This window comes from Magallana gigas, chromosome 3 (assembly GCF_963853765.1).
Source record: "Magallana gigas chromosome 3, xbMagGiga1.1, whole genome shotgun sequence".
Taxonomy (NCBI): Eukaryota; Metazoa; Mollusca; class Bivalvia; order Ostreida; family Ostreidae; genus Magallana; species Magallana gigas.
Genome location: NC_088855.1, coordinates 18,663,356 through 18,681,989, shown reverse-complemented (window position 1 = coordinate 18,681,989; position 18,634 = coordinate 18,663,356). Strand labels below are relative to the sequence as shown.

The window sequence follows — 18,634 nt, the reverse complement described above, 5'->3', positions numbered from 1 at the left end:
ATTAATCAGTCAAAAACTAGCGCAATTTTTTGTGCGCTGTAATTTTTCAGCAGTTTTTTTATATTTGGGAGGCACTGTTGCTCCCAGGTCGTCTATCCGATTTTTTTCAGACCAGGAGCTACAGACCTGCAGCTACCTTTAGTTAGTAGTGTCGTCTAAAGTTACCTTAAAATAGTCTAAATTTAACAAAATGAAGTCTATTTCTTTGCTCAAATCCGTTTATTTAAAGATAGTTTCAATTTAGATAACTATGTAACAAGCAATTATTTTCTTTTAAAGTAGCATTATATAAAGAATAACGATGATTATTTCCCGACATCTTTGTCCGGTCCTTAGTTCTTGAGGAAACTGAAACATAGTTATTTTTTTAAGTCCATGCTGCATTTGCTGTGTATACAGTGTTAGCAATAAAACTCTGCAGTTATTTTGAGACGGAATATTATGTTATGGTATGCATATGCAAAATATATTAAGCCGACATGGTTCTCCTGATCATTATAATGTCAAAAAACTCAGTTGTTAAATGATCTAAATTATTCCCTTACATGTGTCTTTTTCAGTGTTCTAGCTTGAATTTGCAGACAGTACATCCGTTTTTATCTTTCCCATGGACAAATCCGTGATGACATTTGACTTTCGGGCACACTGGCTTCGCTATAAAGAAAATAACAAAGAAAACTCCGGTGTTTTAAACATGCTATGTGTGACAATGTCAACTGTATACTGTGATCAATGAAATGAACAAAATATGTTGCTAAACGTATAAATGCTTAGGTAATTGTATATCAAAGCATACCATCATCCGCTTCTTGAATAGATAATAAACGCATGAAATACTTACTTGGAGGTTTGCAACGACATATTGGGCAATGGTATTTGTCTAATTCAAATCCGTTTGGACAAAATAGGCGGCAGATAGATCCACATTTAGCTGCAAATAAAGTTGTCTTTTTGAACAAAATAAAGATAAAGTTATTTATAAACAACAAAGAACCAATAACAAAAAAGTCACAGTATTTGTTGTACCTTTATAAACTTTGTCATTAAGATTTAAATGTTATGATCACGGCCTAGTGTGTTTAAATACAATATCTTCATAGTTGGATAAACATGTATTTTGTACGGAAGCCCTGGGAGGACATTTACTTACTTCTTAATTCTTATGAGCCCAGGAAGGACATATTGACTTACTTAATTGTTATGACTTATTTATTATGACTAACATGTACTTATTATTGGATAACATTTTTTTTTAATTTCCAGCAATGAATAACACGTGGCGGTGGCATACCGCTCAACATGGATACTGACAACACTAGTTCCAGCAAAGAAGATTGGTTTTTATTGATATAAAGAATATTTTTATATATGCACCCGAGATCGAAGTAATTATATAGGGGGACATATATTGGTTTAATAATTCAATCCGTCACTGTCATGTGCCAACAATCTTTATCTTTATTTTAGAATAACTACAGTAAAATACCGCTGTGAACTGAAATATTTTTTTTTGTTATACTTTCATGTTAAATACTGAAATCTGATTGGTTAAGACGCAGTTAATAACATTTTCTGTTACCCTCAGCGTTAGTAACGCACTTAGCAACGGGTAACATTAAAAAATGTTACATGCGCGAAAATTATGCGCGTACGGTTCGCTGTAGAATTCACGTTATTCCTATATAAAAGCAGTAAAATTTTCTTAAAAATTAAGACATTCAGTATAACAAAATAAATAGTGCCTGTTTGGTAGGATAACAGTTGAAATTGACACCCCTCGAAAACCATTGTCAACCTCCGCTTCGCGTCGGTTGACAATGGTTTTCTCGGGGTGTCAATTTCAACTGTTACCCTCCCAAACAGGCATTATTTATATAATATTACACCGGTCTTTAATTTTGCTCATTTTAAGGGCAAAAAAATATTCTCTACGCCTACATAAATTTTAAAGGGTAAAATTCAAAAACTTTACCTCGGGATTGGTATTCCCGTACATATGTGAATGCAGTGTAGTATGGTCTTTGGTATTGACTTGTTTATATATATATAGATGGCTTCTCTCTGAGCACTTTGCTAAATACAAATTCATCTTAATATTATTATTTCAAATTGTTAAAAATCTGAATTTGCTGACTTTCTGAGGGTTAAAAATCAGTAACTGCTGCACAATCAGGATCTTGTCTAGCCTATAAATCAGCTGATATGTAAAAAAAAAAAACTGCTCCTGATATATCATGATAATTCTATTTACTTGTATATGCATTTATTTTACAAAATCTGGAATAGTTATTTAAACTGCTAACAGTTATTTTTTTATATTTTGAAAAGTTCTTAAACAAGGATAAAAAATATTAGAAAGTCAAAGGATTAAAAAAAAACAAACATTTTATACCCAAGAGAAGGGACTATCAGACATGAATATTTTTTATCGTTATTTCCCAACTTTGCATGCATATATCTAAAAGGTTGAAGGTCCAGTTCTAAGACAGTTTAAGATTATAAGTTACCCTCCCTTTTGGAAAATTTAAAATATCAAATTTCATGGTAAATTAACTTGAAAAAGACATTAGACTCCAGGTCAATCTCCATTAAAAATAATGTTCCAATCATAATTTGGGGTAAAATTGTAATGGATTGTACTTTTTAAAAATATTAATTTTTACTATGCATACATTTACTAGTTGGCTCGTACCGGAAAGAGGCTTTTTTATCCAAATGAGATGTATTTGAAAATTGATGCTAAACATACAAAACCAAAATAATACATGCATTATTTTTAAACATTTCTATTCTGAAATACAAAATGCATATGCCGATATCTATAACTAATCAGACAGCCATTCAATTAAATTGAAATACTTATTAACTTGGACTGTCATCCCATTTTTTAGGTATAAAGACCTTCTTTACCAGGGGTATCTAGGTTCAGGTTGAAACACATGCTTATATAGTAAACTGGCAAAGCAAGTCTTAATTAAATATTTGGGTTTCCAATCCTGAGATTGGAGCTGATTGTCGTAGAGATGAAAAATTAAATTAAAGTTAGAAATAACTAAAAAATAACAAAATAAACAAATAAGTATTAAGAATTAATAAATAACCAGTAAATAATAAGTATTAACAGTTAAGAAATAAAAATTAACAATTTACAAGCAAGTATTAAGAAATAAGTAGTAAGTATTAAGAATTAATAAATACCTAGTAAGTATTAAAAAACAACAAGTAATAAGTACATACAAAAAACAAGAAGTATATGCATGTAGCTTGAGTCATACCATTTTTTGGTTTGATTGACTTCGAATAAATTTGATATAAGATCTATTTAATTTATTTTGACAATTACTGTATTGGTTCTTATTATTTTCAGAAAGAGGAATCTGATAACATTTTTTTTCCTAAATATCACAGAACATGACAGCCGGACTGTTATTGGTAAATGCAGCTTAATTCTAGCCACATATCTACTGTATTATAATGTAGATCCTCATATATTATTATAGCTCTGTAATTCACAAATAATATACGTAACATGTTATTATTCAAAGACATGGTTATTGCCATGGCTATGCCTGTTGTTCAATCCTATTGAATTTATTCAATATAATATGTTTAAATTTAAAAATTCGTCTACTGTACCTAAGAAGAAACAAATAAATAAAACTTAGCACTGATTAAGAAGTAAGTCAATGTGTCCTTCCTGGGCTGATAAGAATTAAAAAGTAAGTCAATGTCCTCCCAGGGCTTCCGTAATTTTGCTACTAACGTCAATTGGAATTTGAACAAGAATCGGTTTTAAAAAAAACCAGAAGAAAATACATATTAAATTTAAATACATCAAAGTTTTTTTATATACATTTTGTTATGAATAAAATAACACATATAATACATTCGATGAGAATATCATAATTAGTTACTCTCACGAAAACTCACGCTTTGGGTTGCATTTACAAGTTTTGCATCCATGTTTATCCAGAACGTTTCCATACTTGCAGTAGATTGCACACACAGGAGGACATATTTGTACTGCAAAAATGAATTTTTGACAAGTCCACTATCCCACAACCAACTTGAATATACATGAATATATATATATATATATATATATATATATATATATATATATATATATATATATATATATATATATATATATATATATATATATATCTATCTATCTATATCTATCTATCTATATATATATATATCTATATATATATATATATATATATATATATATATATATATATATATATATATATATATATATATATATATATATATATATATATATATATTGAATATACATATAATTATAATGATCGTAAATGATCCAGTGAATCGTAAAAATTACAGAAAAAGCTAGAAAATTTAATTCGGCTGTCCTTACCTTTTGGTTTGCATTTGCAAGTTTTACAGCCATCTTTGTCATAAACATAGCCGTGTTCACATTTTGTTTTGCACACCTCTTGGCAGGCTACAAAGAAACAAGGAGGTATTATTTTCAAAAAAGGAATAGTAGAAAATTAACAATTATGTTGAAAATAAAGTTGATTTATATTTCATCCAATTATTGTGCATTTAACTTACGCTTTCTGGGCACACCTGCTTTGGAGCTTGTTATGTACAGCAGTCCAAACACAGCGAAGATGCAGATACTATGCATTAGTCTTCCCATCATTCACACACCTGGTAAGTGTCGAGTGAAAAGAGTTTATCGTTAACCTACATTTATACGTTTAACAAAATGCTGCGTAGTTATGCAACCTTTTGAAGTTGAATTGTCAAGAACACATTTTACCTAAAAGGGACACGTCATATCAATTAAAAGACATTTTGCATCTTTTAAGGTTATAAAAATGTATTTTACAAAATGTAAAGCTTGCTTTGGTCAATTCAGTACAATATTCAGTACAACGATGGTGGAGAACAATAGCTTGTGTTCAATTGCACTTAAACGAATCTTTATGGCAAAATAATCATCGTTCAAACTCATACTGTATTACACTCAGAACAACATATATAAAGAACAGTATCAGAATTTCGTTTGCATGTTTAACATGTGGCAAATCTTATATGGTTCAAAGACTTAAAAAACTGCAGTATTGTTAATTGAAACGTGTAATTCAAGGTTTGGTGGAGAACATTATTATGTATTCAATCAATACATGAAGAATAAAAGAATTTTTAATTAAAATAACATATGAAGACTAGGAATATAGCAAGGACAGTGCATTTTCGATGTCTTCTAATGTCTGCATATGCTTTGGGTTTTTGCTAGGTGGATAAGGGTCCTTACATGGAACAAAATTTTCATATAAAACAATTAACTATATATTCAATCTCTGCACACCAATCCTTTCTCTTAAATACTACTTGCAGTGGCGTAGTCATGCACTTAAACAGTGTTTGGGTCTTTTTGAAGGACGCGGGGAAGGAGGACACTTCTAAATTGTATAAACAAACACATGACACATGCCGCTTGATTTTTATAGGGAAACACTCAACCAAGTATGAAAAAAATGTATTTTTAACTGTGACTTAATGTGGTCAAAACAGGAGAAAAAAGTCCTTTTAAATGCAGGTTGGGTATAGTTTTACATAAATCGTTTATTTTCAGTCAAGTTTCATATATTTGAAATGGGACATAATGTGTACATAACTGAAAAGAGATTCGAATGAAAGAGAGAGTCAGCTAGCCCAAGGGTTGGGGTGGAGGGGGTCCTGTCTTAACACTGTGGGTTTCGGCAATGTTGTTTATCTTAGTTGATCAACCTGAGAGAGTAGAACAGTTTATAATTTAGAAGTAAATTATCTTGTTTATCTAACTGTTTGAAATTACCACCTTATATTATGAAGTTACCATTTAACATAAACTTTTATAAATTACTGGTATCGTAATGCGAAGAAAAAAATCTTATTTTTAATTTTGTTGATATGCAACTCTAATATTTAAGATATTTAATACTGCTTTACAAAACTGTGGAAAGAACTATATATGATATGAGTTAAATTTTGCCCCCACAATTGGCCATTTTTTAAAGTGTTTCGGGTACAATAAAATGTTATTTTTTAGAAGGCTATGTAAAATATATTTTTCACCTATTTAATTGATTTATTTATACTCACTGGCAGTATATGACGTCAGAAGTGTCGCTATTTCTATAATTCAATCAAAATCAGTCAAAAATTGACATTTTTCTTATCTTTTTATGAATGGAAAACAAAGAGTGCATGCTTGAACAAGAAATTTTTTTTGTCACTTATTAGCTTTGGTTAGATACATCTCTGATTAAGATATTTTGTTGGTTCAAGCATGCGTCTATTGTTTTCTGAAAGGAATACTGCTTGAAAACAAGCTTTTTTATGCTAAAAATGCAAAAATTGCGGGAAAAGGTTGTCTTTACGATGTCATATTTCTAAAATGTGGGCAGTTGAATCAAAATGAACATTATGTTAAAACATCACATATATATCTGTACAAAGAAACATAGAATTAAAGTAAAATGATAATGTTCATATTAGGGGGCCATTTTAGCCCAATATCATATATAGTCCTTTTCTTTTATTTAATGAAATGTTTGTTTTTAGTTTACAATTTTATTGTGTACTAGTATTTTTAACTGGGTTTTACAAAGGAAAAATCCGGTTATTGAAATTGTGAAAATTGCGGGCGTGTAACTGCCAAAAGAGTACCCTTATTGTACAGATATTTTCTCATACAGTTTTCAAGATAGGAAGTTGTTCTTTTGCAGATCAATTGTACATAATCCAGAGGTGTGCATATTACAATGATTTTGATTTCTAAAAATTAATAAATAAAAAAAAAACTGTTAAACTTCGTCATTTTTTGGCAAAATATTGCAAATAGGGTACCCTATTGTACGGAGAACTTCTCCTACAGTTTTCAAGGTAGGAAGTTGTATATATATATATATATATATATATATATATCAGAGATATTATATCAGAGATGTGCAAACTCCTAAGATTTTGATTTCTATTCATTTATAAAAAAAAAAAAAAAAAATACCAACGGTTGAACTTTGTCATTTTTTTTTACAAAATTATTGCATATAGAGTACCGGTACCTAATTTCTGTTAATAGGTAGTGTTCATCAATTCAGGGTTGACAAATAGATTATGGATACCGTTCACACAAGAGAAACCCGGGTTTGCTGTCACATTGAAAGGTTTTCTCTTGTTCAAATTGAATTCCCTATTTGAATTGTTCATTCTTTCTGCAGTCTATGATATCTCCATTCACTGATATTTCTATTTAAATATCTGTAATTGTTCAATATAGCTCATTGTTCTTTATATCGTCGGAGACAATCTATTGTATAAATTTATAAGATATTCTACTACAGTTATTGCCGAGATCAAAGAGATGCCGCGGACACTATTCTCCAATATACCACGAACGTCATCAGTAAATTATCAGATCAGAAATACCTATTTGTCTCGCACTAATCATGGAAGTACAACTTCAAACCGTAAAAAGTTGTAAAACCATGTCAATTTCACGTGTTAATTCCAGTCAAAACAATGTTTATTGCCTCAAATTTTTATTTTTAAGCGATCAATGCGGCTGTTCCTAGGACCTCCCTAGCACATTTTCACTGCGTGTTTTTACATAAAATATATAACGTGTAGTAGTAATAATCGATTTAAATTGCCATTGAAATATAAGGAATGTGATTCAAATATATTTTATAAATAAGTGAAGAGAATTAAAATCCTAAGAAGAGTCTGTCGTCTGCATGTGATTCCTTTGATCGATACACATGTAAACATTACTAACAAAACCATTGGGGTTACACGGAACAGCCGTCAAAATGACCTAGATCGTCTCTCTATAGGAGAAACGATTTGTAGAAATACTGGGCTGTTAGTAGAATAGAAATAAAGTTCTTGTTTTCGTGAATGTTGCAGGATAACCTCCTCGGTCTAGAAATGTTGTTTGAAATATAAATATAATAATATATTTCAAAACAACATTTCTCGACCTCGGAGGGTATTCTGCAATATTCACGAAAACGCGTACTTTATTTCTTAAGTATGTAGTGTACAATGTATATTCTTTTCAAACAACTGTGTTACATATAAAAAATGGTTTTTCCAATATAAATCTTAATTTTAAAACTACAATTCAAATTGAAACAGGAGGAAAAACAAATGGTTTTTTTTTCTTTTATTTAACACAAATGATAGTAAACAGCAAATATAACAAAATATAATTAACAAATAGTAAACGTGTAATTTTGCTGTACAAGATCCGTGCGTTTCGACCACATAGCTATACAGCTATTTGATACGGTCCTTTTGTTTTATTTTAAAAACACAGTTCAATAGTGAAGTTGGAGAAGCAGGATGGTGTGATAGGAGTCACACCATCCATGGATTAAATCTAAAGAAAAATAAAATTGGTTTGTTATGTAAGTGAGACCAGAAAAAAGGAACTCAAACAAATTCTTTTGTATACGATATCAAAACGCAACCTGCAATAACTGATACATGTATTAAAATATTAATATTTTTCTTAATTTACTTAGAATCAATTATTTGATCTTTTTTGGATTATAATCATTGATCAAATGCTTTAAAGGTTTAATCAAAACAGACGTTAAGATCATTATTTTTTTATAATGGGCCTGTATACTGTTGAAAGTAATTCTTTATTCAAAAAATGTTTGTAATTAATTATGATTTAATGGGGGTCTTTACAGTGTTATACTTACATATCTGGTGCTAAATAAACTTTACGCAGTAGGCTTGCAGTAACAAAATGGGCATCCGTGTTTGTTGGTAATCCTTGCACATCTTTCTGGGCACTTAATGGACGCTCTTTTTCCACAAATCGGTTTTTCTAACAACAGGCAAATTTATAATCAAATAACAGAATAGGGAGACAGTGACTTTAAAATAATATTTGATTTTCTTGAATAAATATATTTTGTAAAGATAAATATACTTACTCGGTGGTTTACAAATGCAAGTTTGACATCCATTCTTGTCCAATACATATCCGTTAGGGCAGAATTTGAGACATCTAAGTTCACATTTTGCTGTGAAAATATGTGTGAGTACATTTTTTCTTTCCATTATCTGCATTTTTCGATTACTTATAAGAAATTTTAATTAACCACATTTTGCTTTGAAAATGTGAGTGAATGCATCACTCTAAGCATCACTAAGCATTATTCAACATTTTACGGGATATTCATCTGCACTTTTTGTTTACATATGAGAAATTTTAAAGGGGCATGGTCACAGTTTTGTTCAAATTTTATTTTCTGTTTTTATCGTTTACAATGCTTTTAGAATGCATTTCTAATTATCAAATGAAATTTGAGAGTCAGTCGTAGAGTTAAATAAGCAAGATACAGGGCTCATAATTCTTTGTAATGTAAACAAGGCCCGTGTCTTATTTTTGTTTACATAAGTTAAATATACTGTTAAAAAGCTTTTTCAAGCTGTTTTGTCTATCTTGTTATTCATTTTAAGCATAAAAGAACAGTTCCTGACACATAAAACATTCATTTTAGGTCTAAAACTGGTAATTTTCACTTCAACATTCAAGATGTAAACAAAAGTTTTGTTTACCTAGCAAAGATTTGTAAGCCCTGTAACTCGCTTATTACTCAACGAATGACACTCAAATTTTAGTTGCCTATTAAAAATGACTTACTGAAGCATTGTAATCATTAAACTTGTAAAATAATTTTTGACCAAAATCATGACCATGCCCCTTTAAGTAAGTATCGCTAATATTTTACAGAAACATGATCAGTGACTTTTCCAAAATGAAATCAGAGACTCACGTCTTGGACTGCAATCACAGCTTCCACAGTCATACCTACTTCCTATTCCACCATGTTTGCAAAAAAGCATACATGATATATTGCAGTCTGAAATGTAAAAAAAAAAACAACTCCAATTTCTCATTTTTAAAACATTAAGATTAATTGCTTATCATAAAGGAAATAAAATGATATGTAGAATTTAAAGAATTCATCGGCTCTTTTTCTTTTAAAGGTAAAAAAGACACACTTACGTCCTTTTGGAGCTGCTCCATCAGAAAAAGCGACGAAAAGAAAACTAAAGACGGCAACAACGAAGAGAGGAACACGAAACCCCATTGTTCTACAGTCACTGAAGCTGAGTAATGAGTTATGATGTTTTATATATGCGTGACGCAAAAATATTGTTATTTGCATCGTTAATGTTTTATGTATATGTAACGATTTATTTTACCATTCTTATTATTCAGAATTTATTCGGACATTGTAAATATTATGCATTCACGTTCAAGGTTTGCAAATATATCATTGACGCCGTGTACTATATTTCGTAAAAGGCAGAGAATGATAATGAAAAAAAAATGAATTTTTATCAACAGTGTTTCCACAACACAGATGGGCTTTATCAAAGGCGTCTATGACTCCAGTTTTTTTTTCATAATTTGTGTAATGCAATAAAAAAATAACTTGTAAATAATAAATACGTGTCTTGTAGGTTTTATGTGCAAGCACCTTGATTTAAAAAATATCAAACAGACTCAGATCTTTGAATATGTGGTTGGTAATCACTAATACCATTTGCCTGACATTCATTTTATAACAAATAGATATTCGTTATACAAAACCTTGATAAGGGCTTATGTCTCAACGTGATTTGACATTTTATTGGGAAAAAACCTGATAATTCTATATCGAGTGCCATCAGATGTTCAGTGGATCACAATTTATTTACATTAATATGATGTCAGGTAGAATGATGTGTGTACAATCCATACGAACATTCGTTGTACACATTATTTTTCAATTTTAAGTTGAGTTGCGAACCACCTTTTTTTACATTTTTTCCCGGACAATTACATGTACTTGGTCTATAGAAATGGTTCATCAAACTATACACACTCATTTACATAGCATTTTAGAGACTTTAATGAGCTACGATCTTTTAATTTTACATAGAAATATAGTTAAAACGTGTAAGGAGTTGCAGTTCCCAGGTGGTTCATCTGAATTTGCTCAGACAAGGCGCTGCAAACCTACAGCTAAGCCAGATTGGGAATAGGAAAGAGAAATGATTGATGTCCAAAACAGGATTTCCAAGAAATTTGCTGTTGTAGACGATTATTGACGTGGTTACATATACATGTACAATTGTATACAGTATTGGTGATTTCTGGGGCGGATGGATGCAAGCACGATTCTGACGAACTCTTGACATAGAGTCGGGGCTGATGATAACGTAATCTATGTTTCCAATTTTGCGCTGGTTGTAAAACCTATAATCCACGTCAAATTAAAATCTTTCACTTTAAACTTAAGATTAATCTCTTTTTTTTCTCATGAAAACTTAGGTATGTTATTGGATTATTTCAATTGTACTAGCCTAAACTTTCTTATAGTACAAACACAAATACAAACTATCCATCAGATCTAACAAAAGTTTCAAACAATTAACTGTCATTCGCAGTTTGTAACATTCTCTTTGTCTATATATTCCATTAAAAGTCACTTTAAATGATAATCATTGCATAGTTGTTTGAGAAATATTTACATTTTTGCAGTGTCTTTGTCTATAGTAACATTACGAATCGATTTTGTAACATATACTAGTAGTCCAATATATTTCATCAATGAAGCTGTGGATATGCAATACGATGTTTGCATATTATACAAAATGAAAATAGCGTAACAATGAAAAAATGTCAATAACAAGGTGGCAACCATCTCAAAAATCCATAAATTTCTATAATTTACTGTTTAATAAACAAAAGCTGAAAATTCAATAAATATAACTACATGTAATATGGTACAGAACCATTCTTTGACTACTAGTAATACTAGTATCATGAGGTGATCAAATACTGTCGGGCGTAATCAAATCCATCATAAAGCCGTTCGGGCTTTATTGGATATGATCCCGCCCCGACCGTTTTTGACCACCTCGTAATACTAAAAACAATTACTCTTATTCCTGGTGTTGTTTTGGTTCTGTCTTATTTTTTGTGTACATTTACATGACCCTGTTATTAGTTAATTAAATTAAATAAATGACTACATATATTCCTCTCCTGTGTGTTACGGTTAATCAGTGATAATGAGGTCTTGTTTAACATTAAGAAGGAGGTTATGTTTATCAGGTATCCATATTAAATGAATTGTTAGCTTTCATGAACTTAAGTGTCTTCCACACAGTATATGATGCGTCAATTTTCTCATGTCTTGTATTAAACAAACCCATTAAATTTAGATGATCCGTGAAAAAAAAAACTTAAGAATATACTTTGCCAATTAATCTGAATGTCTCATTCAACCGTATTTACACATCAATGTATTTACATCCCCAATGTATTTTCACTCTACTTCCTCAAAAAAATCGATTGTAATTGTAATTCATATAGTTATTAACTGACAAGATTGAAATCTACGACGATTCATGACCAGTAAAACTGTGTCGGCATGTAATTTTGATAAGTACTTTTTAGCTTTCAAAATCTGCTTTAATTAATGCATTAATGTCGGACTGATGGACAACTTTAATAGCTTTTTAGTACCAATAATAAATAATTTTAACATCGTTCTTTTAATGTCTTGTTTATGCCTTGCTGGTTGACTTAATTGGCGTGGATTACTTGTTTATCGTTCGAAACAAACGCTACATTGAGAGTCCGAACTCCACGGACTTGCACAGACTGACCATGACCTCAGACTTCCGAGTAGTTGCAATTACCATGGTAACCGTCAGCTAGAATCTAAACTGTGCAGAGACGCAGAGGACTATGGGTAGTATGTATATCTATTATCGTAAGATTAAATGAAAAGTTCAAACTATCAGTTTGATATATACTAATGAAAAAATCGTTAAATCATATCTATTTGTGAAAAAAAGAGTTTTCGGCAACGTTTCTGGCACTGTATTTTAAGTCGCGGAGGTAAAATCATATTTATATGGATATTGCATGTGCATGTATGTTTCATATCCCTGATTAAGAGCATATATAATGGCTTTAAAGCGATGATACACAAATATTTTTTTTTTTTTACAAATAACAGTGAATGCTTAGTTCTGTATGTCTTTTGTCCTATAACACGCCATACAAGGCTAGATGCTAACGCGCGGTATACAATTTGGTATGTCATAGGACAGTTGGCATCCAAAAACAAGCATTTAATCCTTAAATGTCTGTAGAGCACTCCTTATATTTTTTTCCATTTTTTTTTTCATGAAGAATAGACTCCTTAATTTCCTTTAAAATTGTATGCACTAGTAAAAAAGATTTTATTTCGTAGCAGGTTTGTAGCTTCCGGTCAGAAAAAGTCGGATGGGTGACCAGGTTGTTCATCCGATTTTTTAAAGAACGGGGGCTGCAGACCTGCAGCTAGCTTTAATACAGATGACTATTTCTATAAATTTCATTGTTTTATTCTTTTTGCATTTTATGCAACCTATACATGTATCACAATGTCAATATCAGTTTTAGATCTGTATCCATTAAGTGAAATCATCTAAACTAAACTGCATGGCTGCAAGATACCAGGTCTCATGAACCAACCTGTAAATAATCATACAAAACAAAAATTCAAACTAATATGACCTACATGTACATGTAATATTAATTTTGGAAATAAAACAAATAATTCATGAACTTTGATTTAATTTCATTAATTCATGTTTCAAAATTGAAAACACAAAATCGAATAAAAAAATTAAAAAAATATATGGCTAATTTGCCCATCCAGTTTATAATACTCTAGATTGAGTACACCCCCCCCCCTCCCCCTTTGTCAAATCTAATGAAATACATACATGTGTACTAGTATATATTACATAGAAAAATAACGTATATATTTGAATGCATGTTGTTCATACTTACATTTTTAGTTGTAGCTAAATTGTGAAATCTTCTTTTAGTGCTAAAAGACGAAAAATCATGTTTCAAAAAGGTTGTATCTTCATATTGTTTAAGTTTTTTTTAGTAATAGCATACAAATTCGATTGTTAATATGAAAATATTCAACATTAATTTGTATTTTACAGTTACAACAAATGTATTTCATTATAACCTTTAAAAATCGTGATTAAAAAAAAAAATCAACCGATAACTTTCATAAGGAAAAGCTATCCACTTTTATGATCTATTGGATCAAACATCTATACGTTTTGTTAAACACACTGTCCCAAAACTATCTCCAAAAAGGGTTTAAAAGCTATTACATGTATCATCATTTCTATTGATAACAGTTAAGTATTTCTTTTGTTTAATTTCATGTATTTAAAAAGTTACCTTCGGACGAAGTGGTCGAATGGGCTTGCACTGGCAGATCGGACAGCCATTCTTGTCAAGGATGTTGCCATTTGGACATTTGATTGGACAAACTGGGGGACATCCTGTGACAAATTAATTGCAATTACATCACATATTACATTGATTTTGATTACAATGTATTTTCCTCTTTTCAGGTAACGTTTGCATTTCGATAAAATCGTGTAAAAATTAAGAATTGACAATGAATGTATCCTTGTGATGTCTCAATATCGAGAATTTGCGATTGGTATTTCTGCCATTCAGTCAGACACCTTGCCAGACCTTTCAGTTAACATAAATTTTGATTTGATTCCTCTGTTTAAATAGAGCATTGATTTTTAGTAATTATGCATTTACTTTCCTCGTCTCAAAGACGCGTCGATTTATTCCTGTTCTGAGCATATGATTATGCGCTGATCACGTGATTTTGCTAAGCTATGCCATTTTTTTACATTAGCATCAATATATCATATATCATTATCTGATTATTTGGTATTAAAAAAATAGGTAAACGTTACGATTTTAAAAAACACGGTGACCATAATCAAATTTGGTAGCATGTATGTGGAAACTTTCAACTCCTGCACGTTCCAATGTCTGATTTCACTTTCGACTTTACCATATTTTTGATAAGTTATTATTTATTTCATTTTTTTGCAACTGTTTGGACAACTACTATAATGGTTATATTTTCCAAGAAGAAAACGGTGATTATAATTTTGAATATGATGTGTTTTAATCTGCACTTATATTTCAAGGTGTTCTACACAAACTTATCATTCATGGAACAATTTTATATAAAAAAAAAAAACAACAAAACAATAGCATTATTATTTTTTTGGAAAATTTATTAACAAAACTCCCTGTCGTATTCAAATTGGGTATCTGCGGGTCATTAGTTTGGTTCTTTTTCCACAGAACATGATCATTCAACAGATCATACACAGTGGCGTTAGAAGCAAATTGAAAGAATTGAACTACTCGTCAAAAAAAAAATCAAGCAAAAAAAAGCATCCCCCCCCCCGGCGGTTCCAACGCCCATGTATACATGTATGCATGTAAGACAAAGTGTCTCATCGATATAAATAATTTCACAAGACATGAAAATCTTCATGTTGTGATCATGGACTTTCATAAAAACAATATAGTAAAGGTTTTAAAGGAATCTTTTAGAATGCTAGTATACAAAAATAACACCATTGACTTACTTGGAGGTTTGCATTTACACGTCTGACAACCGTTGCTGTCTCCTACACGACCATAGGGACAGAAATTTTCACACTCAGGGGGGAAGCACTGCGCTATTGAAATAAAAAAAAAAAACTAGTAATCAAAACCAGTCTAATAAAAATTTGATGTTTCTGGGTCCGCTGCCTATCGGATTTGAATTAGATTATATTACACCATATGACATTATTATAAATCATCTTTTTTCCTTCATTTTTTTCCAACGCACAACAAGGTGGATATTAGTACATATGTAGGTTTTAGAATGGTAGTTCGATTTCGAAACAATGAATATGTTAAATTTTATTGAATGATATTACATACAAATGTATTTACACCGATCACCCATTTCCCTTCAACGAACATGAACTAGACACAACACAGAGTATATGTAATATATATTCTACATTCTACATAGGTTATAATATCTTACGTTTTGATTTGCAATCACATTTTTTGCATCCAAGTTTATTAAAAATCTTTCCAAGCTTACAAGTAATTTTGCAAGGTAATTTGCATTCTGTTGAAAAGAGGAGAACAAATTAGGTGAATTGATAGAACTGAATCCATCTTGTTGATGATTACATTATAAAGATAAAATATTTTTGACTCAGAGATATATTTATATAAGTACAGTGTTTTCGATATACTCACGTAGATCTAGAAATCCTTCGGTTAAACACAAACCACAGAGAAGTGTTAATACAAATAAAAACTGTCTCATTTTTGTATAACTTTTAAGGATACCAAAATGTTTAGTAGACTGAACACTCTGATATTTAAAGGAAAAAATTGTCTCATTAAGATTTTATTCGTTCGTAAATTTGCGGTCAGTGCTTAACATTATTCATATCCCATCAACAAAATCACGCCACGATCAATTATTAAAAGGTCAAGCTTTATGTTATATAAAATAAAAGTTTGATTATGACTTTGATCAAGTGATTTGTTTACTGCCAAGTCATGATAAAAAAAAATTAATTTACAGATAAAGGTTATAATTATATGCATGTTTTAATTTAATATATAGAACTTTAATCGATTTGTGTACATGTGTAATTTCATACATATTTGAAACTGAAAAATCAGAATGATTTCATTTTATGGGAGCCGTTTGTAATTATCGTAAAACCAAAACGAGTTTAAAGTACATGTATTATAATTATATAAATTATATTGATCAAAACCTTATCATAACTCTACATGTATGTGTAAATATATAGACCATATACCACATTCTGACAATATTCCAAAGACGTCATGTCAACATTTTATTCATCTCTCTCTCTCTCTCTCTCTCTCTCTCTCTCTCTCTCTCTCTCTCTCTCTCTCTCTCTCTCTCTCTCTCCACGTCTTTCTCTCAATTTAACTAGTTGTACAATACATGTTCATGTATACAACTTCAACTTTTCAACTTTCTTTATTGCGTAAGACATACATGTGGTCGCTTCTCAAAAAATGTCTAAATTCATAAATGTGATATTATATATGTAGCAGATTATTTTTTCATGTTAATTCATGTATATTTATATGTATATTGAAATATAACGTTATTATTGGCAATACATGTATTTATAAAATTTCAATATTAGGAAAAGACTACCCAAGTTATTCAGAACTTGTGTCTTATCCATTTGATTTTAATTTAATCAATAAAATATGTTCAATTCATATATTGTGAATAGTGAACATTCCACATATGTTCATTATACAAAGTACTAACGCACTGGCTCTCCCTCTAATTACTAGGTCAAATGAGGAAATTCCCCGCTCATTTTAACCTTTTGTAATGAATAACTGAAGTGTGTGAAAATGTTTATTTATGCAAATGGTCTATTTAAAGGTCAATTATTTAAATTTTCATAATTTTAAGATTTTGTCATTTTTTAAAAATCGGAGTAGCTACATGTATAATATTAAGATCTATGAAATATTATTTTTTTTAAGTTTTACACGTGACGATAATTGAATTTTGAGTAATTTCAACTATCACATTCTAAAAGATGTTTGTTGTTTATAACCCTCTTATACCTTGGTGAGTTATCTTGTAATTGCCTTCAGATTTATCAAGCTGCGCTAATGTTGGCTCATGTAAAATAAAAGTCAAATTCAATTTGGTCATGAAGACAGAATAATTGGTTCAATTGCATATAAAATGTGGAGAACGCCGAACATAAATTTTTATACTTAGTGCCTGGTTACTAGTGTTTAATAATTAGTGCATCAATTATTAGCTTTCTGCATTTTCGGAATTATCGAATCTTCAATTTTAATGATATATCTTATAATTGACATTTTATCCATTTTTGTGCGCATTTGCCACTTTTTGTAGGTGCAAACGTGTGTTCTATTATTAGCAAAAAAAGCACAATTATCAATCTGTATTCAAGAGGGTAATTGCTTTATCACAAAGTCAAACTAATGTTAGCTGTAGCCTTCATTACAACGATTTTGAGGGTAAATTACAGTTTAGCGGGAAACAAACTAGAGAGAAAACTATGAGTTTCATTAATTGATCATTCAGCTTTGTTTTAAACAAGGCTGAGTGATCAAGTGAACTTTTTTACGTACTGTGTTCAGATAACCGCTTTAGGTACGACGCGCTAGAGCAAAGGCGCATTATTAATTAACAACGCGGCATGCAGGGGCCATGAAATTCCTATATTTGAAAGACGCACTCTTCCTCATCATAGCTATGTACTTAATTCATCGGATTGATACCCAGGAGCAGAGGACATTTCAAAGAATTACTGAATTCATTTAGAGCCCCGCTCTAACACCAGAACCATTGAAACAAGGGTCATGATCTTCACATTTTAGAAAGAAGCACTCCTCCTCATCATATCTATATACTTAAAGTTCATCGTTATCATTCAGGAGCAAAGGAGAAGATTTTCAAAGAAATACTGCATTTTCTATACACTAGAACCCCTGACCCACAGGCCATAAACTTCACAATTTTGGAAGAGGCATTCTTCCTCATCATAACTATATATATACTAAGGTCATGGGGTTATTACCCAGGAGCAGAGGAGAAGATTTTCAAAGAATTAATGCATTTTAATTACATAATCACCAGAGCCCCAC

The 18,634-nt window shown here is 30.6% G+C and overlaps 1 protein-coding gene across 1 annotated transcript; it reads right to left on the bottom strand.

Annotated features, from left to right (window-relative positions):
• Positions 1 to 208: 208 nt before the first annotated feature.
• LOC105348097 (antistasin-like) lies at positions 209 to 16,809 on the bottom strand. Its single transcript, XM_066077742.1, has 9 exons — positions 16,780 to 16,809; positions 15,529 to 15,643; positions 14,300 to 14,403; positions 4,588 to 4,678; positions 4,388 to 4,474; positions 3,931 to 4,023; positions 842 to 931; positions 546 to 654; positions 209 to 348 (listed from the first exon to the last, which is right to left on the bottom strand). The coding sequence occupies exons 1-8, from the start codon at positions 16,807 to 16,809 to the stop codon at positions 557 to 559; spliced, it is 708 nt and encodes a 235-aa protein (XP_065933814.1). The 3' UTR covers positions 209 to 348; positions 546 to 556.
• Positions 16,810 to 18,634: the final 1,825 nt, after the last annotated feature.

Coding starts and splice junctions, on each gene's coding strand:
- LOC105348097 (XM_066077742.1), bottom strand. CDS start 16,809: ATGACGTCTTTGGAATATTGTCAGAATGTG. Junction 14,404..15,528: donor GTGTAAATGCAAACCTCCAA/GTAAGTCAATGG, acceptor AATTTGTCACAG/GATGTCCCCCAGTTTGTCCA. Junction 4,024..4,387: donor TTGCAAATGCAAACCAAAAG/GTAAGGACAGCC, acceptor TCATTTTTGCAG/TACAAATATGTCCTCCTGTG.